At 42.4% G+C, this 18811-nt stretch overlaps 1 protein-coding gene across 2 annotated transcripts in view; it reads right to left on the minus strand.

Moving 5' to 3' along the window:
* ift80 (intraflagellar transport 80 homolog (Chlamydomonas)) overlaps window positions 1–18811 on the minus strand; it is a 39116-nt gene that overhangs the window by 17747 nt on the left and 2558 nt on the right. The window contains exons 4-10 of one of the 2 annotated variants that reach the window (XM_079609010.1): window positions 17234–17455; window positions 13254–13364; window positions 12772–12840; window positions 8237–8346; window positions 6140–6229; window positions 4961–5098; window positions 1–108 (exon numbers count right to left, since the gene is read on the minus strand). The exon at window positions 1–108 is cut by the window's left edge and continues 72 nt beyond it. In XM_079609010.1, the coding sequence (XP_079465136.1) occupies window positions 1–108; window positions 4961–5098; window positions 6140–6229; window positions 8237–8346; window positions 12772–12840; window positions 13254–13364; window positions 17234–17455 (848 nt within the window). The remainder of the gene's footprint in view (window positions 109–4960; window positions 5099–6139; window positions 6230–8236; window positions 8347–12771; window positions 12841–13253; window positions 13365–17233; window positions 17456–18811) is intronic. The other variant, XM_079609009.1, reaches the window with a different exon arrangement.

Below are 18811 nucleotides of genomic sequence, written 5' to 3' on the forward strand. Positions count from 1 at the left end.
AAACAGCACGTGTCCGTTCCCACAGGCCCCCGCCAGCTGAGTGCCGTCTGCAGACCAGGCCAGGCTGAACACGCTGCCAGTGCTCGGCTTCTCCAGAGCGTACGACCACTGAGAGAGACAGAGAGAGAGAGCGTTACACACACACACACACACACACACACACACACACACACAGACACACACACACACACACACACACACACACACACACACACCAGGCTGAACACGCTGCCAGTGCTCGGCTTCTCCAGAGCGTACGACCACTGAGAGAGACAGAGAGAGAGAGCGTTACACTCACACACACACACACACACACACACACACACACACACACACACACACACACACACACACACACACACACACACACACACACTCACACCAGGCTGAACACGCTGCCAGTGCTCGGCTTCTCCAGAGCGTACGACCACTGAGAGAGACAGAGAGAGAGAGCATTACACACACACACACACACACACTCTCACACACACACACACACACACACACACACACAGGAGAGTTACAGTGATCTCTGGACACCTTCAGCAGTGGCGTGCATCAGCGATCAGCTGTCGATGATGTGGTGTTGTGGCAGAAGATTTGTGTCGTGCCAGGTGTGAAGCATTTGGAGATCCACATAATGACTTACAGTTGCTCTGTTCCTCATCATGTGACTTCAGAACACTTCAGGGGGAGGATATACTGGGGCACTACCTCATTCATATTTTAGGGCTGGTCACAAGCCATTAAGGTCACTCACTTGAGCACTTGATTTAGCATACACTGTATATATAAATGAAATGTGTTGTGTACATGATTCTCAGCTTCATGCTCTCCATAGCCGGCGCTGCTTTTCTCTGTGTATCTCTCAGGCGAATTACGCAATTTCCCACAGATCCAGTCCTGACAGCTTTTTCAAACACATCATTATTATAGGTTTATCAAAGTGTATTTGGGTAAAGATGTCCTTAGGAAGATGTTTTTTTGCACTCTCTCATTAATAACATGTTGATTTTTTGATATATATATAAACGTTACATCCTGTAGCTTTAAAATCAGAAGTGCGCTTTTGAAAAAGAAGATAAAAGCAAACCAGCTGGATTGTATGCATGAGTGTGATGGCACAGTTCATAACACACGTCTGCTCAACAGAAGGTGATAAAGAGTTGTGTGCTGCTGTACAGTAGTAATGCTGAGGCTAGTAAGAGTGACGTTAGCGTGAGCTGCAGTTAGTCTGGAGATAATGCCTCCTCCAGCTGAACACATCAGGCTCAACGACACACGACACCGCTCCAGCTCAACGCTTTCAACACACTCCTCCTAGAACAACACACACATTAATCACACAGCTGTGTCTCTGTGTGTGTGTGTTCAGCTGGGTCGTTCTGAGGTGCAGGTGTGTGTGTGTGTGAGTGTGAGTGTGTGTGTGTGTAGCACACATCCCAATAATCTAATGGCTTCTTTCTCTTGACCTGGCGTGTCTTGATCTGTACGCTAGTGTAGGAACGTGTGATTCTGTCCTGCTGTCGAGCTCATGTGATGACCTGGTCTAATCTAACACATTTATAAGATCAAAAACTGTACAGATACAGAGAGAGAGGGAGTGTGTGTGTGTGTGTGTGTGTGTGTCTCCTTCACCTGACGTATATATATACAGAGAGAGTGTGTGAGTGTGTGTGTCCTTCACCTGACGTATATACAGAGAGAGTGTGTGTGAGTGTGTCCTTCACCTGACGTATATATACAGAGAGAGTGTGTGTGTGTGTGTGTGTGTGTGTGTCCTTTACCTGACGTATATATACAGAGAGAGTGTGTGTGTGTGTGTGTGTGTGTCCTTCACCTGACGTATATATACAGAGAGAGAGAGTGTGTGTGTGTGTGTGTGTCCTTCACCTGACGTATATATACAGAGAGAGTGTGTGTGTGTGTGTGTGTCCTTCACCTGACGTATATATACAGAGAGAGAGAGAGAGAGAGACACACACACAACCGAGACACACAGCACAAGACCAACAGACAAGCACTGAAACCTGCTTTATGTCGCACGAATGAAAAATAGTGCTGAGAAAACAGCCTACCATCACTCTGCCCTCCCATCTGTGTATGTGTGTGTGTGTGTGTGTTTTGGGGGAGGAGCACTGACATATGTTGTGCTGTAATGACTCCCTGTGGATGTATGTGCTGAATCAGCCCCATTACATCAGACACGTTAGATATGTCTGTCCACACACACACACACACACACACACACACACACACACACACACACACACACACACACACACACACACACACACACACTCAGGCAGTAGGGAGGTGAGCTGTGCACATCTGGCACAGCTGGCTTCACTTACATCTGCTATTATTCAGTTACACACGGGACAGATATGCTGTTCAGATCCACACACACTTTCACACACGCTACACACACAGTAAGAGATCACGCACAGGGACACAAAAGTGATGGTCAGTAACAATAATTAGCCAGTATTAGTGTGTTTGTATATCTGCTGACTCCAGGGCTGTTCATATTCAGATCACAGCTGTGACTTAAAGATTAAACCGATTTACAGGAGCGTTTTTACCTTTATAACAACACTTTTTCTAACCTCATTAGATGCATGCATCATTATTACTGTGACATCCACGCTTACATTCACTCAGTTAGAATAAAGAGACAGGCACTATAGAGCTGTGCATGTAATGAATCCGCCTAGCGCCTGCTTACACAGACACACGAGTGTAAAGGATTAATAGCTCCCTGTAAACTGCTCAGAGCTTCACTGGCCCGAAGCAGGGCGTCCTGACATCGCACATGCTCATACTGGTCATTTACTGGTAATGGTACAACTTCTCCAACTGGGAAACTAGCAGAACTGATTTAGCTGTATGTCTGAAAAGGTCCAGTTCACACATGATCTCTAAACACTCATGTACCAGGACAGGTTAGAAGCTTTTCAATCCACAAATCAACATTTACCACAGATTTACTGTAGTAGTAGCCATGGTATTTTTGACAGAAATGTGGTATATTTATTCTTAATGTAGAAATATATATTCTATAAAATATTAAATGAATATTCAACAACATTATTGATCTGACTGCACTGATGAAATGAACTAATTTAATAATCGATGATCTTTACGACTGAATCAACACTGAACTGCATTATTTCCCTGTTATCACTGTAAAGCGGCTTTGAAACCATCTGTATTGTATAGTATTGTATATGTTCAGATACAGCTAGGGGATATAATTACTGTACTTTCAGTTCCTTCTTCTGATATATGTTCAGACACAGCTAATATATTCTGGGGGCCATGAAAGCTGTGTGAAAATGATCACAATTCTGGCACTGACTGGCAACTTAGTTTACACTTCAAAGTGTATTTTCATAAACTAAACATGCGCCACAAGTATTTAACTAGTACACTGTCAGTAAACCTATATGTTAATTTGTAGTATTGTTAAAAACTTAGTTGTAAACTAGTTGTATACTCAAAGTTTACTACTGTTACACTTAAAGAATACTTAAAATACACTTGAACTTTACTTAGCTATACTTAATAAAGTGAACGTGGAGTGTACTTGTTTTTTGTAAGGGTAGATTTGTTATACTCTGAAACTCGCTTGACTTCAACACAACACAAAGCATGGCAGACTGAGTGGGCTCATTCAGTCATCACTGCAGAAGAAGAAGCCAGTGTCATCCCGGTTTGGACTCTGTGTCCCAATCAAACAGGGAACGAGTCACACTGGTCAGGTCTCACACGGGTTACACAAGCAGAGAGCGGTCTGTGTTCTTTTCAAACAGAGCGCAGCAGTTTCGGGTCATTTATGAGACGAGCTCCAGCACACACGCCGGCGCCTCCTATATTTACTTCTGATTTATTACATCCAGGCAATTGGTGGATGAAACATTGATTAAAATTAAGATACAATTAGTACAAAACGAAATTCACTTTAAAGAAAGGCTTTGTGCTTTCTTTTGTTATTGTGTTTTTGTTCAAAGGACTTTAAGTTGCATACCTTAAGTTTGTATTTTCATACATTTTATTTATCAGAACTTTAATATATTTTGATGTTCCTCTGTGACAAAACAAACAAGTTTATTTTTAAACTGCATCATATTATTTTAGTGAGGCTGAGAACTCATAAATAATAACAAATAACTAATGTTAAGGAAATCTGTTTATGTTTTGTTAAGCGTTTCTGGATTTTTTAACAATATATATATCGGCCAATAAATCACAAAATATTTGTATCGGTATCGGCCTTAAAAATCCTTTATCGGTCGGGCTCTAATGTAGACTCACTACATCACACACATGTACACTTGAGATACTGTACACTACAGAGATCTGGGACTGGTTACGCTGTTCAACACTTGACCTGAATGTAGTGCGAGGGTTAGTTCATCATGGCAGCTGTACATGTATTCACTGAACAGGACTGAATTTCAGTATCAGTGCAGATTCAGTGAGACACGCTGGCACTGTCACCGATGCATCATTTCAACAGCAGGAACTGAGCAGCGTCTGAAGCTGGACACTAGAGAAGCTGTTGCTGATACAACACACGCCTGATGAATCACAGGTGAACGGCTCGTCTCAGTCCGTCTGACACTCTAAGAACTCCACCACATTACACACACACACGCACACATCACAGCAGGATCACACTTGTATCAAATGTTCACAGTAATGGCTGAAGCTTTTATCACTGTGTTGGTCTTGCAGGGATGAATAGTTCACTATAAGATCAATAAGATGCATTCAGAGAATAGATTTCCATTTCCATTTCATTCCCGCTTTAATGAACTTAAAACTCTCAATATGTTGAAGATGTGCAGAGGGTTTGCCTGTGAATGGAGAAGGTGTGCTTTGTGTGATTCCTTAAAGACAGTTGACTCCCCTACATGTCAGCTGGTGGTGCAGTGAACGCCTGACACACACTTACCCCGGTCTTATCACACAGTCTGAGCGTGTGGAAGGAGCCCATGGCGAACAGCTCTCCGTCAGGAGCCCAGGCCACCGCGGTGATGGGGTAATCATGAGCAGAACTGGAGAACAGGAGCCGCCCGTAGCTGTCCCACACCTGGAGGTCAGAGGTCAACACTGCTCAACACTGACACACACATCTGCGCTGAAAGAGCGGCTAGTTGCTATAGTTTTCTGAACGGTTCTGATCAGGCAAGAGCTTCGGGAACATGTTAATATTAGATCATCTTTCCAGCGCTGGAGAGCCGTTAGAGAGCAGAGATCTGACCACTGCTGTTTTGGCTCATTGAACAACAACTGTAAAAATAAAATACGTAACAAAAGTGAGTCAAACTGACATCCGACCTAGCGATTGGTAGAGATAGCGAGTAAAAGGCCATCTCTGGGTCTTGGGGACATATTCACTACCAGCTTGTGTCAGTTTAAACCTCTACTCCCAGGATTCACTAAAGTCACGCAGTGGAGAATTAGCGCTGAAAAGATGAGGACGGGGTTACTGTTGCGGCTGACCTTATTGCATATGCATTTGTATGAGTTTGAGACGCAGTGTTTATGGGAGGATTTAAAGGAATAACGCAAGGCGATTGACTAAGGTTTGCTCTCGTCAATGTTCTGGTGTTTGAGCCAGTCTTTACTGCCCAAAAAAGCACATCTTTAACCAGACACTAATGTGTGCTGCTCTTTGTAGATTGTGTTGGTCATTATGGAGATGACCCGTCTGTTCTTTAATGTGTGTTATCAGTAGATCACTCCTTTATGGGACTGCACTCTCACACTGATATGCCCTGTTTAGTAAATCTGGCCCTTGGAGCCATCCCCATCTCTGATATGAGTTGTATCAGTGGCTCCGCTACTTTCCCTTTTTGCTTGAGTTTTGTTTTACCAACGGATCATGGCCACTGGAAATGGAGGACTACTGGACCTTTGTGTCAGGCTAGTGATGAATGCTCTGTACTGGTCAATAATCTGTCCTGCAGATTTAATAGTAACCATGTTAATGTGACGGCACATGCACAGGAACATCAGTGAACCAGTGATCAGGATCAGATGCCCTCTACACAGTGTGAACACTTTTACTGTCTCCAGCGACACGGCAACAGTTTAGCTCGTTGGCATTGCATATTCAACATGTGCTGACCTTATACTTGCAGTCCTCTCCTCCTGACAGTATGAGATCATTGACGGCGCTCCAGTCCACCTTCAGAATGACTCCGTCATGAGCTTTCCACTGCAGACACAGAGGCGATTTATTACACTTCTGACAGACGCTTTTATATACAGCGGCTCGATGCATTCAGAGGATATCTTCCGTTATGTTGTCAGTTCATGCGTTTGAGATTTGAGCCACACACAGCAAAACTCAATTTGAGTCCCATTTAACACTCCTGAAATGTATATATGACTCCCTCCATTTTGGAGTTAAAATAACACTTTTGAAAGTGTGAAATATATACATTACTCGTGGAGTACATTTGAATGAGTGTGTGTCTTGTTGAGAAGAGCAGTGCTGTGACTTCAGTAAGTGAGGAACACTCAGAAACACAAGCACAGCACCAGCCGATGATGGTCATTATGCTCTAGTGGGCATTGGTAAATATGTCTGACATGTATATGAATTCACCAAAGTGGTCTCGATGACATTAAAGTGTTGGTTCACCCAAAAATACACTCTCCCTCACGTCATTCCGAACACATTAGACTTTCCTTCATCTTCAGAACACAAATGAAGATCGTTTTAATGTCATCTGAGAGCTTTCTGGCCCTCCATTGACAGTCTACACAACTACCACTTTCCCAGAAAGGTAGTAAAGACATGATTAGAGTAACCCATGTGACTCCAATGGTTTAACCTCTATTTTATGAAGTAACACGAGAGCTTTGGCTGGGCAAAAAAACATAATTAACAAAATGTTGATCTCCGTCGCACATCTACACGACAATGGCTGCTCTCCCATCAACACAACATGCAGCGCATGCGTCGTGGTGCTCTCCTGAACGCGGGCATTTATTTTGTAAATGAACCATATAAAACTGAGGTTAAACCACTGGAGTCACATGGGTTACTCTAATCATGTCTTTAGTCATTAAAAGTCATTTTCCTTTTTGAGTGAAGTAACCCTTTAAGCATCATTTGACCATGGGAATGAGTTCACTGGATACGGTGTGTGTTTAACACTAACAACCTCCTGTCACTGCTTCTCTCGTCACTCAAGCACATGATTCTGCTGTGCAGTGTGATTACAACAGCCTGATAGCCATGTTGTGCCACACTACATATGATGATGAGTGTAATGTTCACTGCCGTACACTGAATATTGTATGTATAAGCTATGTATGCACACACACACACGCACGCACGCACGCACGCACGCACACACACAGTGTTTTGTTTCAAGAGATCTGAATGCGTGGTGTTGTGTGTTTTTGCGGAGTGAATGTGACCAGGCTGTGACCCCCACCCCTGGGTCTGAGGAGGTGAGGAGGTCAAGGGTCATGCACTATAACTACTATAACAAAAACACAGACATATCAATCATCCTGATTAGTCATGTGACATGACTACATCCCCGTTTACCCAGCGAGCGTACAGCATCCTCCTAACATTAGTATTGGGTTCATGTTTGGGAACTAAATAATAAAGATCTAAGAATGTTCTGTTTATGTTTTTACAACCATAATATCCCGTTCCAAAGACATGGCACGGAGTAAAAAAAACAAATCTTAAAAATAAGTGATGAATATACATGTTCTGGGTCACACACATCTGGCATTTCTTCACTGCGGTCTTCTCTCAGCTGCCGGTTGAGTTATTGTAGCGTCTCTACACACTCACATCAACACATCTCTCATCAGCGTAACGCGCCGGTGGGATGTTCGCTAACAGCACACCGTTGATCAGCTAAACTTCTTCCAAATGATTTGTGAATCGTATTTGTGTGCAGTTCACAAGAACGACAAAACAGAAAAATGTTTCCTCACATTATTTTGAGTTACACAGCCTTTTTTTCTATCTCATTAGGACTGTAAACTCAGTCAAATATGATGTGTTTGCCATGCCTCTGAGAATCGATAGCCGAAAACTTCGACCGGTTAAGACATTTTAACTGGTATATGCCAATTTGAGCTGCCAAGAGAAAATGCCACAGTTTCCCCTTGACTTAAGCATGTTGTTCAAATGGTCAGAGAACGGCGTATCTTGAGATGATGCACCTGTGTGTGTCAGTGTTGTGAGTACCTGCAGGACTTTGGAGCTGGGCTGCAGTGGCTTCACCACGAGCTGCCGGCCCGACGTGTACAGAACCCGTCCCGAGTCTGGAGCCCAGGCCACCGAGTACACCGGCGTCCCTGTCACACACACACACACACACACACACACACACACACACACACACACACACACACACACACACACACACACACACACACACACACACACACACACACACACACACACACACACACACACACACACACACACACACACACACACACACACACACACACACACAGTGAGTTAATCCGCTCACTGCTCATATGGACAGACACGGACCCATACATGAGCAGGGGGTTAAATGTGAACCTCAGGAAACTGCTTATTTCAGGGGTTTGCTGTTTTTCTTACGGCGATTAAGGGATCAGGAGGAACACCTGGGTTTCTGCAGGAGAACGCATGCGGTCAAGTATGTGTATGTGTGTGGTGTGTTATCCCTTAAAACGCATCTTCAATCACCAAAATTACATATTTAAAAGTTTTTTCTGTGACAAAAAAAATGTCTTCATGCATTAAAATAGCTTGAATGTAACTACACCCTTGCCTTACTTAGTATACGCGAAACCATGAATATGCTAATTGGCCCCGCCTCCACTCACTCACAGCAGCTCAGACATCCACTCGCTCAACTTACTGAGGAAAACAATTAATATGATTATCCTTTTGCTTGAATATGTTATCAAACAGCTAATTATGTGTTGCTAACGTTACACAAACTATGTTCCCCCCCAAATTCTCAAATTATGTTGTACTTTAAAATCTTGAATGAATGATATCTGCAATGCACACATGTTGGCTCTGTTGTGTTTCCCCTGAGGGGGTTATTGCTGCTCTTATCTATGCTAGTCTGCCCAGAACCACACCGCCAATCCAAACTGTGTGCTAACTGTCAACCGTATTTGACCACAGTGGTCCTGACTGAAAAGCATATAGTTCATCATAGTTCAACACCCGCTATATTGCTGAATCTACCCCGATTCTTCATATCAACAGAAAAACATAGCGAGATACCCCTACATCAGAGTTAGTGATATGCTGAAGCCCAGCCCCCCTCGTGACGCGGTTGGTTACGTCAGAAACACCAGCGATTTCAAACCGTGTTTTTGAGATTGTCTTTGGTTCACTGCAGTTTTAAGCAGAAAATACTCCTATAGTGTACATATTTACACATGGTGTGTGTTAAAGCAGATTAAACACACCACATAGACACATAAACTACATTAAAAGCTGGATTTACACCACAGGGGAAAAGAAAAGAAAAGCCTGACGTGAAACAGAGCTGATAAAAATAGACAAGTCTGTTTTCTCCAGACCCGCAGCGCGACAGGTCAGTGGCGAGCGGCACTTCCTCAACTGGGTACGACACACACACCATCAGAGACGACACATGACAAACACCACCACGTTATTCGTTCAGTGTTAACTGCATTTAGATGGCTCTCTCTGACTGATACCAGGCAACAGTACATAGTTTTGTTTTAAATTATAAAATATTGTTTAAATTCCTAAACGGAACAGAATGTAATGTTGGCATATTGTAAAATGATCTCAGATCTTGTCTCCTCTCAGACACTGTGAGCATGCTTGTGCCAGACGTCATTAGAGCGTGTCTCTCACACTCTGATACTGGGTTTTCCCAGCGAATCACATTAAGAGTAGCCAGAACACTTGATGTGTGAAGTGAGCCATGCTCGGTCTCCTATCTCGTTCTGAAGTCGCACAGCAAACACATCTGGGATCAAGTTCTCAAGAAAGTCGTACATAAACCTCAAGAATGGTGACAAATGTAAAGACATGAGCTCTTAACATCACAACACCACAAATAACTAATAATAATGACTAAACATCAACAAAGGTGTGAAAAGTATTGCAGTATTGTTCAGACAGCTCTGTTTGGGCTAGCGTGTGTCCAGCTGCTCCAGAAGTGTGTGTGTGTCTCACAGCAGCAGACTCAACTCTACAGGAGCTAATCATGCTGGACGAGTACATTACACACATGTTTCACACAGTGTACTGTACGCTGAGAGTCAGTTTAGTCATCATAAAGCTCATTATACTGGAGCTCTAGTGATCACAGGTCCAGTTCCCTCAAACTGTCAGAAGCCTGACCCAAACACGGCTTTAAAGGTGAAGGTTAAAGGTCAAAATACCCCCCTTTATATGATGTCCAGGAGTTTCTTCTGCGGAAGTTATGATGCCTTTGAACTGATTTGTGGGCATTTAAATAATAATACAATTATTAAATAAAATGGAATTAAAAGACTGAGGGCCCTATTTTAACGATCTGAAACGCAAGTGTCAAAGTGCAAAGCGCACGTAACTTTGTGGGCGGATCCCGGCGCTGTTGCTATTTTCCCGGCGGGATAAACGACTCTTGCGCCTGGCGCAAATCTAAAAGGGGTTGGTCTGAAGTAGCTTCATTATTCATAGGTGTGGTTTGGGCGTAACGTGAAATAAACCAATCAGAGCGTGCTCTCACATTCCCTTTAAGAGCCGGCGCGCTTGTTCCACGGCGGATTGCTATTATAACGGCGGGTTTGCCAGCGCACGCCAGGAGCAGTTCACAGCCGAGGAGACCGACGTTCTCGTCAGGACCGTAAAACACAGAGAAGTGACATTGGGGATGATGGGAGAAACACACACAAATTAGCTTCGGTTAAACAGGCGTATAATTTGGGTAAATGTGTAGCCTAATCTAGATTTTTTATTTTTTTATCTAGATAGATCTTTTCCACATCTTCACGGACACAACAATGATTTCCCTCGTGTGTTAATATTTTTCCTTGTAATAATGTATGATTTGCAAAAATGAAAACTGCTGCATCTGTTTATAATTATTAGAGAACCAAAGTGGATGCGCGTTAACACACTACATTATGGCCAAGCACGCGCCCTTAAAATACCATATCACTAACGCACAACGCGCCACTGTCTTTAGACTGTTTTTTTCCGGGTCAATGGCGCAATTGCTTTCTAAAACTGGAAAATAGCACCATGGAAGTCTTGCGCCGGAACACGCCTCCTATTTGCGCTGAACCGCCCCCGCGAGCGCAAGTTCATTTCCTAATTTATCGACGTGCGTCTGTGGAGGGAAGAGTCCGCTGTGCGCGGATGCAAAATAGGAATGATACATGCGTCTGTGTTCAAAGTCAATTGCGCTGGGTGCAAGATAGGGCTCTGAATGTTTAAAGTCTCCCTGTGGTGAAAATCCAGCTTTTAATGTCTATGTGTGGTGTTTTTAATATGCTTTAAGACCAACCATGAGTGTGTGTGTGTGTGTGTGTGTGTGTGTGTGTGTGTGTGTGTGTGTGTGTGTGTGTGTGTGTGAGAGAGAGAGAGTACATGTTTTTTCTATCCCGGTGGGGACTTAAACCTGAATGCACACAGACTCATGGGGACTCGTGTCACTGTGGGACCTACATTGAGGTAAACAAGCTTATAAATCATAAAGAATGAGGGTTTTTTTTTATGTAAAAATGCAGAATGTTTCCTATTTATTTATTTATTTATTTATTTGAGCATTAATCATTCTGCTCAAAAAGGAGAGGGCTGAAGCTACAGCTTATAAGCGCCCACCCCCAAAATCAAAACAGTACCACAATAGTACAAGGGAACATAAAGCAAAAACAACAAACTAACACATAGACAACAACAATAAATAATACCACATAGAACCAATAGTACCAGAGAACATAATGCATAGCAACCAAACAACCACAATGTCAACATCAATAAGAAAACAAAACAACCAAAGATGATTATGTACACTAGCAATAATGATTGCACCTAATGCTAATTCATTTCTTCTTCTCTATATTTTTCAAAAATCTTTAGTTTGTATTTATACTTGAAATGATTGATGTTTGAACATCGTTTCATCTCTATCTCTAAATTATTCCACAATTGAACCCCCTTAACTCTAGGACTAAAACTTTTCAGAGTTGTACTATGTTTCTGCGCCCTAAAGTTTAATTCATCACGTAACTCATAGCCACCAGTACGGTCTTGGAACCTTTTTTGTATTTTACTGGGTAACAATTTGTACCTAGCTTTACATAGCATTTGTAATAATTGGTACTCAACAATGTCCTGAAACTTCATAATTTTAGATCTTAAAAATAATTAACTATAAAAATAATGAACCTGCCCATTGCTATGATGGGCAGGTTTAGGGATGGGGCAGTGTGTGTGTGTGTGTGTGTGTGTGGTGTGTGATGGGCAGGTTTAGGGAGAGGGTTAGTGTAAGGAGACAGAATATACAGTTTGTACAGTATAAAAACCATTACGTCTAAGGAGAGTCCCCATAACGATAGTGAGCCAGACATGTGTGTGTGTGTGTGTGTTTGTGTGTGAGAGAGTGTTTGAGTGAGTGAGTGTGTGTGTGTGTGTGTGTGTGTGTGTGTGTGTGTGTGTGTGTGTGTGTGTGTGTGTGTGTGTGTGTGTGTGTGTGTGTGTGTGTGTATGTGTGTGTGTGTATGAGTAAGTGTGTGTGTGTGTACCTTGCTGGGCTAGGGTTGACCTCAGCATCCCACTCTTAGACCAGATCTTGAGCTGTCCATCTTCACCAGCTGACACACACACACACACACACACAGAAAAACAACATCATTGTAAACAGTCTACTATGTAAATCTGACCTGTGTGCTTAAATTCAGCTTGTACCCATTTGACTTTAATAATGTGAAGTAGTATAATCAACAAGGGAAGGGGGTTCATTTCTCAGTTGTATGAAAGAGACCAACACACAGGTTTGGAGCAACAGGATCAGTAGAGGTCTGTCGAAATGAACTATCCATTTAATAGGATCAAAGCTCAAAAACACAACAGACACTTGTCATAGACAGGCTAAATGTTAATGCGTCATTTATAACAACTACTAGTCATTTTCATGAACACAACTTCCATTAGACGTGTCTGCTTTGATCCAGTGAGAGTGGTTTTATCATGGATGTGTGTGTTGTCTGAGTGTGTAGTGATGAACCTGTGATGAGCGCGGTCCCGTCATGATTCCAGCGGCCAGCGAGAACGGCTCCTCGATGCGCCTCCACACTCTTCTCTATGCGGCCTGATTTAGACACCAGGTGGAGTTTACCTGCACACACAATCCAGACACATCCTCTGATCACACACACTCGATGAGTGGAGGACCAAACTCTGCATTATAGTGCTGTAAAGACCCAGAATTCACAGCAAGAACCAGAACTATAATGATACCTCTATTTGAATACTTCAGCGCTTTGAAGTCCGGTGGATTCTGATGATATTGTGTCGTTATCATTGCAGCTGTGATGTGGACTTCCCTATTCTCACAGAATAATTTTTTATAGTTGTAAAAAACCTTTATAGTTGTAGTTATCATCCTCGTGTGAACGGGCCTTGAAGTCCCCCTGTAGCCAACCATTTTATCCCTTAAAACTCATCTTTGATCACCAAAATGACTTTTTTTTTTAATGTCTTAATGCCTTTAATATCTTGAATGTAACTCGACACCCTTGCCTCATTTAGTATGCGCGGTTCTATGAATATGCAAATGAGCCCCGCCTCCACTGACTCAGAGATCCACTGGTTGACGATCACACGTTGATCTGATTGGTCAAGGTAGTGTGTGACGTCAGAAACACCAGCGATTTCACACCGTGTGTTTGAGACGGTCTTTGGTTCACTGCAGTTTTAAGCAGAAAATACTCAGCAATGCTGTCGACTTATGAGTTTACACATGGTGTGTGTTAAAGCGTATTAATAACTCCACATAGACACATAAACTACATTAAAAGCTGGATTTTCACCACGGGGGGACTGTAAAGAAGTAATACATCACTGAATTGAAGGGATGACAGTATAAAGACAGACAGTCTATCATTGCAATTTGCAAATACTGAGTATTACCGATGAATGTGAAAGTAAAACATCTGGGAAAATTTGTGGGAAATATCAGCTTAACTGTCATGACAATATTGTTACATTGTTGTCATAAACACAAACTTTAATATAGTTTCTTAATGGGTTTTTTCTGGGGTGAAATATGACCTAGAAATTCAGCCGTAGACTTTTTAATCAGGCAAAACTCGCCACACTGTGCGTGCGTGTTTTCTCTGAGCCGATCAGAGCAGCGCTGCAGACACACATCGAGACAGATATCGAGGACGCTAGCCAGGCGTATACTTAGTGGCGCTGCACATTAGAAGAGCCCTGAGTGCTCTGTGTAATTTGTGGTCGGCTAAAACTGCAAATCAGCATGTTGCTGCCCTCCGCTCTGCTATATTTAGTGCATGTGAGTGCAGCTTAGAAGTGCACGAAATAAGCATTAAATATTGTGCAAATGAGATGCATGTGAGCAGAAACACAGTTTTTTCTCCAACATTTGTCAGCATCTCTGAACAAAAGTTGTAAAGCCAGTCAACACAGGCCATATTTAAGTACTGGAGGCCCGTGTTTAACCCCAAAGCACAACACAACCCTTGACAGGGCGTATATGTTTAAAGGTGACAAATTATGCCCCTTTTCACAACATGTAATATCTATGGTGTTCCCAGAATGTGCCTGTGAAATCTCAGCTCAAAATACCCCCCATCATTTATTATAGCTGGTCAAATTTGCCCCTTTTTGGGTGTGAGCAAAAACACATTTTTGTGTGTGTCCCTTTAAATGCAAATGAGCTGCTGCTCCGCCTCCGTTCAGAAGAGGGCGGAGCCTTTACACACGCGTCAGAAACTCCGGCAATAACAGAACACACTAATCTCACTCATCCAGAATCTCAGCTAACTTGTTGACGGTCTCTAGAAGCAACATGGTCAGGTGGTGTAACTGCTTTGTGTCAATTGGCGTAACCAGTATTTTTAATAAAAATATAATTATATACAGGAAAATTAATTTGGAATAAAAATTTAACAATCCAGTTTAGTGTAATAACATACATTTTTTAACAAATTTGACATCATTTTCAGCATGTCCTGCCAAATATAGCAAAAACACATTCAAATTCACATTTAGAGATAACTAATGAAATCTAATTTTGTGTGATATATTAAAATAAAGTATTTATTTCTATGAGTAGCCTACACACTTACATGCCATCTAGGTGGATAAAATATTTAATATTTATCATTCTTTGGCAGTTACACCATTTGACACATTCAAGTACATTTAGTCTTAACTTTTGTATAGAATGGTGCAAATGTCATTTTTAATTACATAAAATCAACATAAACACACTATGTACATACCTGATGCATGCCTTTAAAGGGCACCTATTATGGAATTTTGAAATGTACCTTTCATGTAGTGTGTAACATAGATCTAAGTGAACAAAAACATCCTGCAAAGTTTGAAATATGAAAGTGCACCGTATATAAAGTTATTGTCTTTCAAAAGTGAGAGTCGACTCTTGAGTCATTTTTATGAATCGTTAGAAGACCGAAGCTTTTTCTCTGACTAGATGACGTCAACTTGTCAAGTTATTTGAATACGATACGCCCACTTATTGCGCTCCAAGGCCAGCAGGGAAACATCATGGCGACGAGACGCTGTGTTCTGAAGTGCGACTCAAAAGCAAACTTTTTTCATCTGCCCAAGGAGGAGCATTTGAAGACTAAGTGGCTACAATTCATCTATACCACAGAAGTATAGTCCGAGCCTTGTGCTTTGCTCGCGCCATTTTGAAGACGATTGCTTTACCAACTTAAATGCAATCAAACTTGGATTCGCGAGCCGGCTGATATTGAAGGAAGGTTCAGTTCCAAGTGTATTTGCATCAGCTTCCTCCTCCGTATCACAACCTGTAAGTGTTATTAATAATTGTTGCTTTTATGTTTTATGTAGCATGCTTAATGATTATTTTGTTTGTTGTGTAAGCACCGTTTAGCTTCTAGGTCTTCAATGACAATTGTATTGATATATGTGAAGTGTTTGTCGTTGTTTTCGGAGTTATCTTAAAGAATAGAATAATACCTCGTAGTAACGTAACTGCATTTTTTTTTTTTTTTTTTTGTAAAAACGTTATGTTTATGCATCGGGCTAACGCAAACAAAGACTGATTGTGCTTTTACAATATGAACTCTGGGCTATGCTCACTAACGTAACATTAAATTCTTCATCTTATTTTTAGTTTTTTACTACAAACTACAAAGCAGTGGACTATAATCATTATTATAACACGATTTAATTGATAAAAGCATCATTGAACTCCGTGTTAAACAATAAGTATTATCTCTGTAAACACTGCTGGGTCATCTGACCAATCAACGCAGATTAGCGTCACGCAAAGGAGGGGTTTGGAAAAACGAGTCGTTGAACGAATCATTTGGGAGTCGGTGAGCAAATCAGGTAAAAATAAATGCATATTATACGACAACAAAAGTGTTTTTTGTCATTGCATGCACGTAAAACTGTTGTTGGGGACTCCCTAAACAACATTAGGAACATTTTAAATGTCATAATAGGTGCCCTTTAAGACAAGTTTTTACAAGATTTTCAAATTTCTCATCTTGACAACCCTTATTAGTCACTGACCCGTTGAACTTTTACACAAGTGTCCCCAGTTCCTGAGGTGTTTATAAGACAGCTATTGGTCAATAGTGTTCAGTGCTCGACGACAGAACAGTTTCATGATCTGCTGGATCTTTTGCCATCGTGTTAGAACTGGTCAGTGCTGTCGCTTGCGAAACCAATTGTCGGCACCATGGGTGTAAACGTGCAGATTAAGGGGCGGTAATATTATAATAAGATCCTCTTCCTACGTCAGAAGAGGAGTGAAATCTGATCTGCTTATTTTTTGACATGCTTGCAGAGAAAGGCTTACAGAACAAAGGTACTGGGTTTTACTTGACATGTTGTCTGGATTGACAGATGCACCGCGGACACGTTTATAGCACATAAACACGGGTAAAGTCAGATTTGTGTGATATGTCCCCTTTAAACCTGCACATGTCAGACGTGAGGAGGCGGTCATAGCAGAGGGTTTACCGTCAGTGCTGGTGAGGGCGAAGATCTCGGCCACGGCCGGCTTCTTCCCGCTCAGGCTCTTGGGGAACCAGTGCAGGTCGATGGGATAGATGTGGTCCTGCAGCTTGACGAGCACACTGGTGTCGTTGGAGAGCAGGTTCCAGCGGAGGATCTGGTGGTCGTCGCTGCAGGAGTACAGCTCGTCCGCCGAGGTCCATCCTACAGCGCTCACCAGCTCTCTGTGTGCGCCGCTGTTAAGGCCTCACACACTGTCCTGTACACTCAACACACCCCAGCAGCCTCAGCAATCAATCGTGTTTCTGGGCAAAGATGCCACCGGAAAGCACACCAGAGTGCTAAAGATTCTGCTCTCTCCATGTTCATCTTCTCTCTAAAGCACTGTTCAGACAGGACTAACACGGAGAGGAGGGGTAAAGTTCATTACCGGAGCTTCTCAGTGATTTTAGTCCGGTCTGAATGTGCAACTCAGTGAGCATTAGAAGTGTGTGTCAGTAAAGATTACAGCGGCTTTCTCCTTCTCTAAAAAGGTCTAGAAAAATGCCCTCAGGTAATACTACTCCTGTGCGAATAGACCCGCTGTATATGTGCATACATACTCCATCATCTCCTGTTTAAAACTAGTTCACCGCGGTTTTCAAGTATGGAGCGCTTGATGAAGCATTTTCCACACACCACTCAGAGCAAAGAGAAGACCGGAAGCACTTGTTAGAGGACCACACTTCTTGTAGCGTTAGCTTAGTGCCTATTACCAACAGAACACACTCAGAAGTTAATGAATAACTCGTTCGACCGGACATAACTGTTTCATATATAAATATAGGTTATATGTGTTTGCGCACATGATATCAGGAAGGTGACGGCGGGGAGTAAATCGAGTTACTCTCCCACTTCTGCTGGTTTTACTGAGATATCTTATCCCGTGCGGTACATCACATTGCTAATCCCGTCCGAATAGGGCTCTAGTGTGTAATGTTGCTGTCTGAGCCTAAAAAAGCTCCAGTTCTTCTCTATATCAGTGTTTCTGAACTCCTGAAACGCCTCCATCGTAGTCTTGAGATTCTTCCGGCAACAAACACGTCACAATATTTCTCATTATAATAATTCATACGCTGAATAAAGGGGCGGGGCCTGGTTGAGTTAGTTAGTAGTGTTAAACTGGTGGTTATGGTAAGGGCAAATCGTGCCAATCGACCAATCACAACACACTGCTCCAGCTGACCAATCAGAGCACAGTGTGCGTTTCAGAAGGAGGGGCTTCATAGAGACAGGAAGTGAACAGAGTGTTACTGACAGACTGGGAAGAGAGGAGCCGCAACACTGGAGAATATGAGAATAATCAACATTCAAGCAGGAGAACCTGTTCTAGTCGAGCCTGAGAACTACAGCAAGACTTCGGAAAAGGGCAGAATATGGCCTAAGAGAGAATAACTTCTCTTTTTGGTATTAACAATTTTTTAACAATTGTTTCAAATGTAGTTCGGCAGAGTTTATTGTGTTGTGATACTGAAGCTTGGTTATCATGCTGTCGTCTCGTCTGCCACGATCACAACCAGCTCTCGGGATTTCAGTTGTGCACTA

Source organism: Phoxinus phoxinus, assembly GCF_949152265.1.
Source record: "Phoxinus phoxinus genome assembly, chromosome: 4".
Classification (NCBI taxonomy): Eukaryota; Metazoa; Chordata; class Actinopteri; order Cypriniformes; family Leuciscidae; genus Phoxinus; species Phoxinus phoxinus.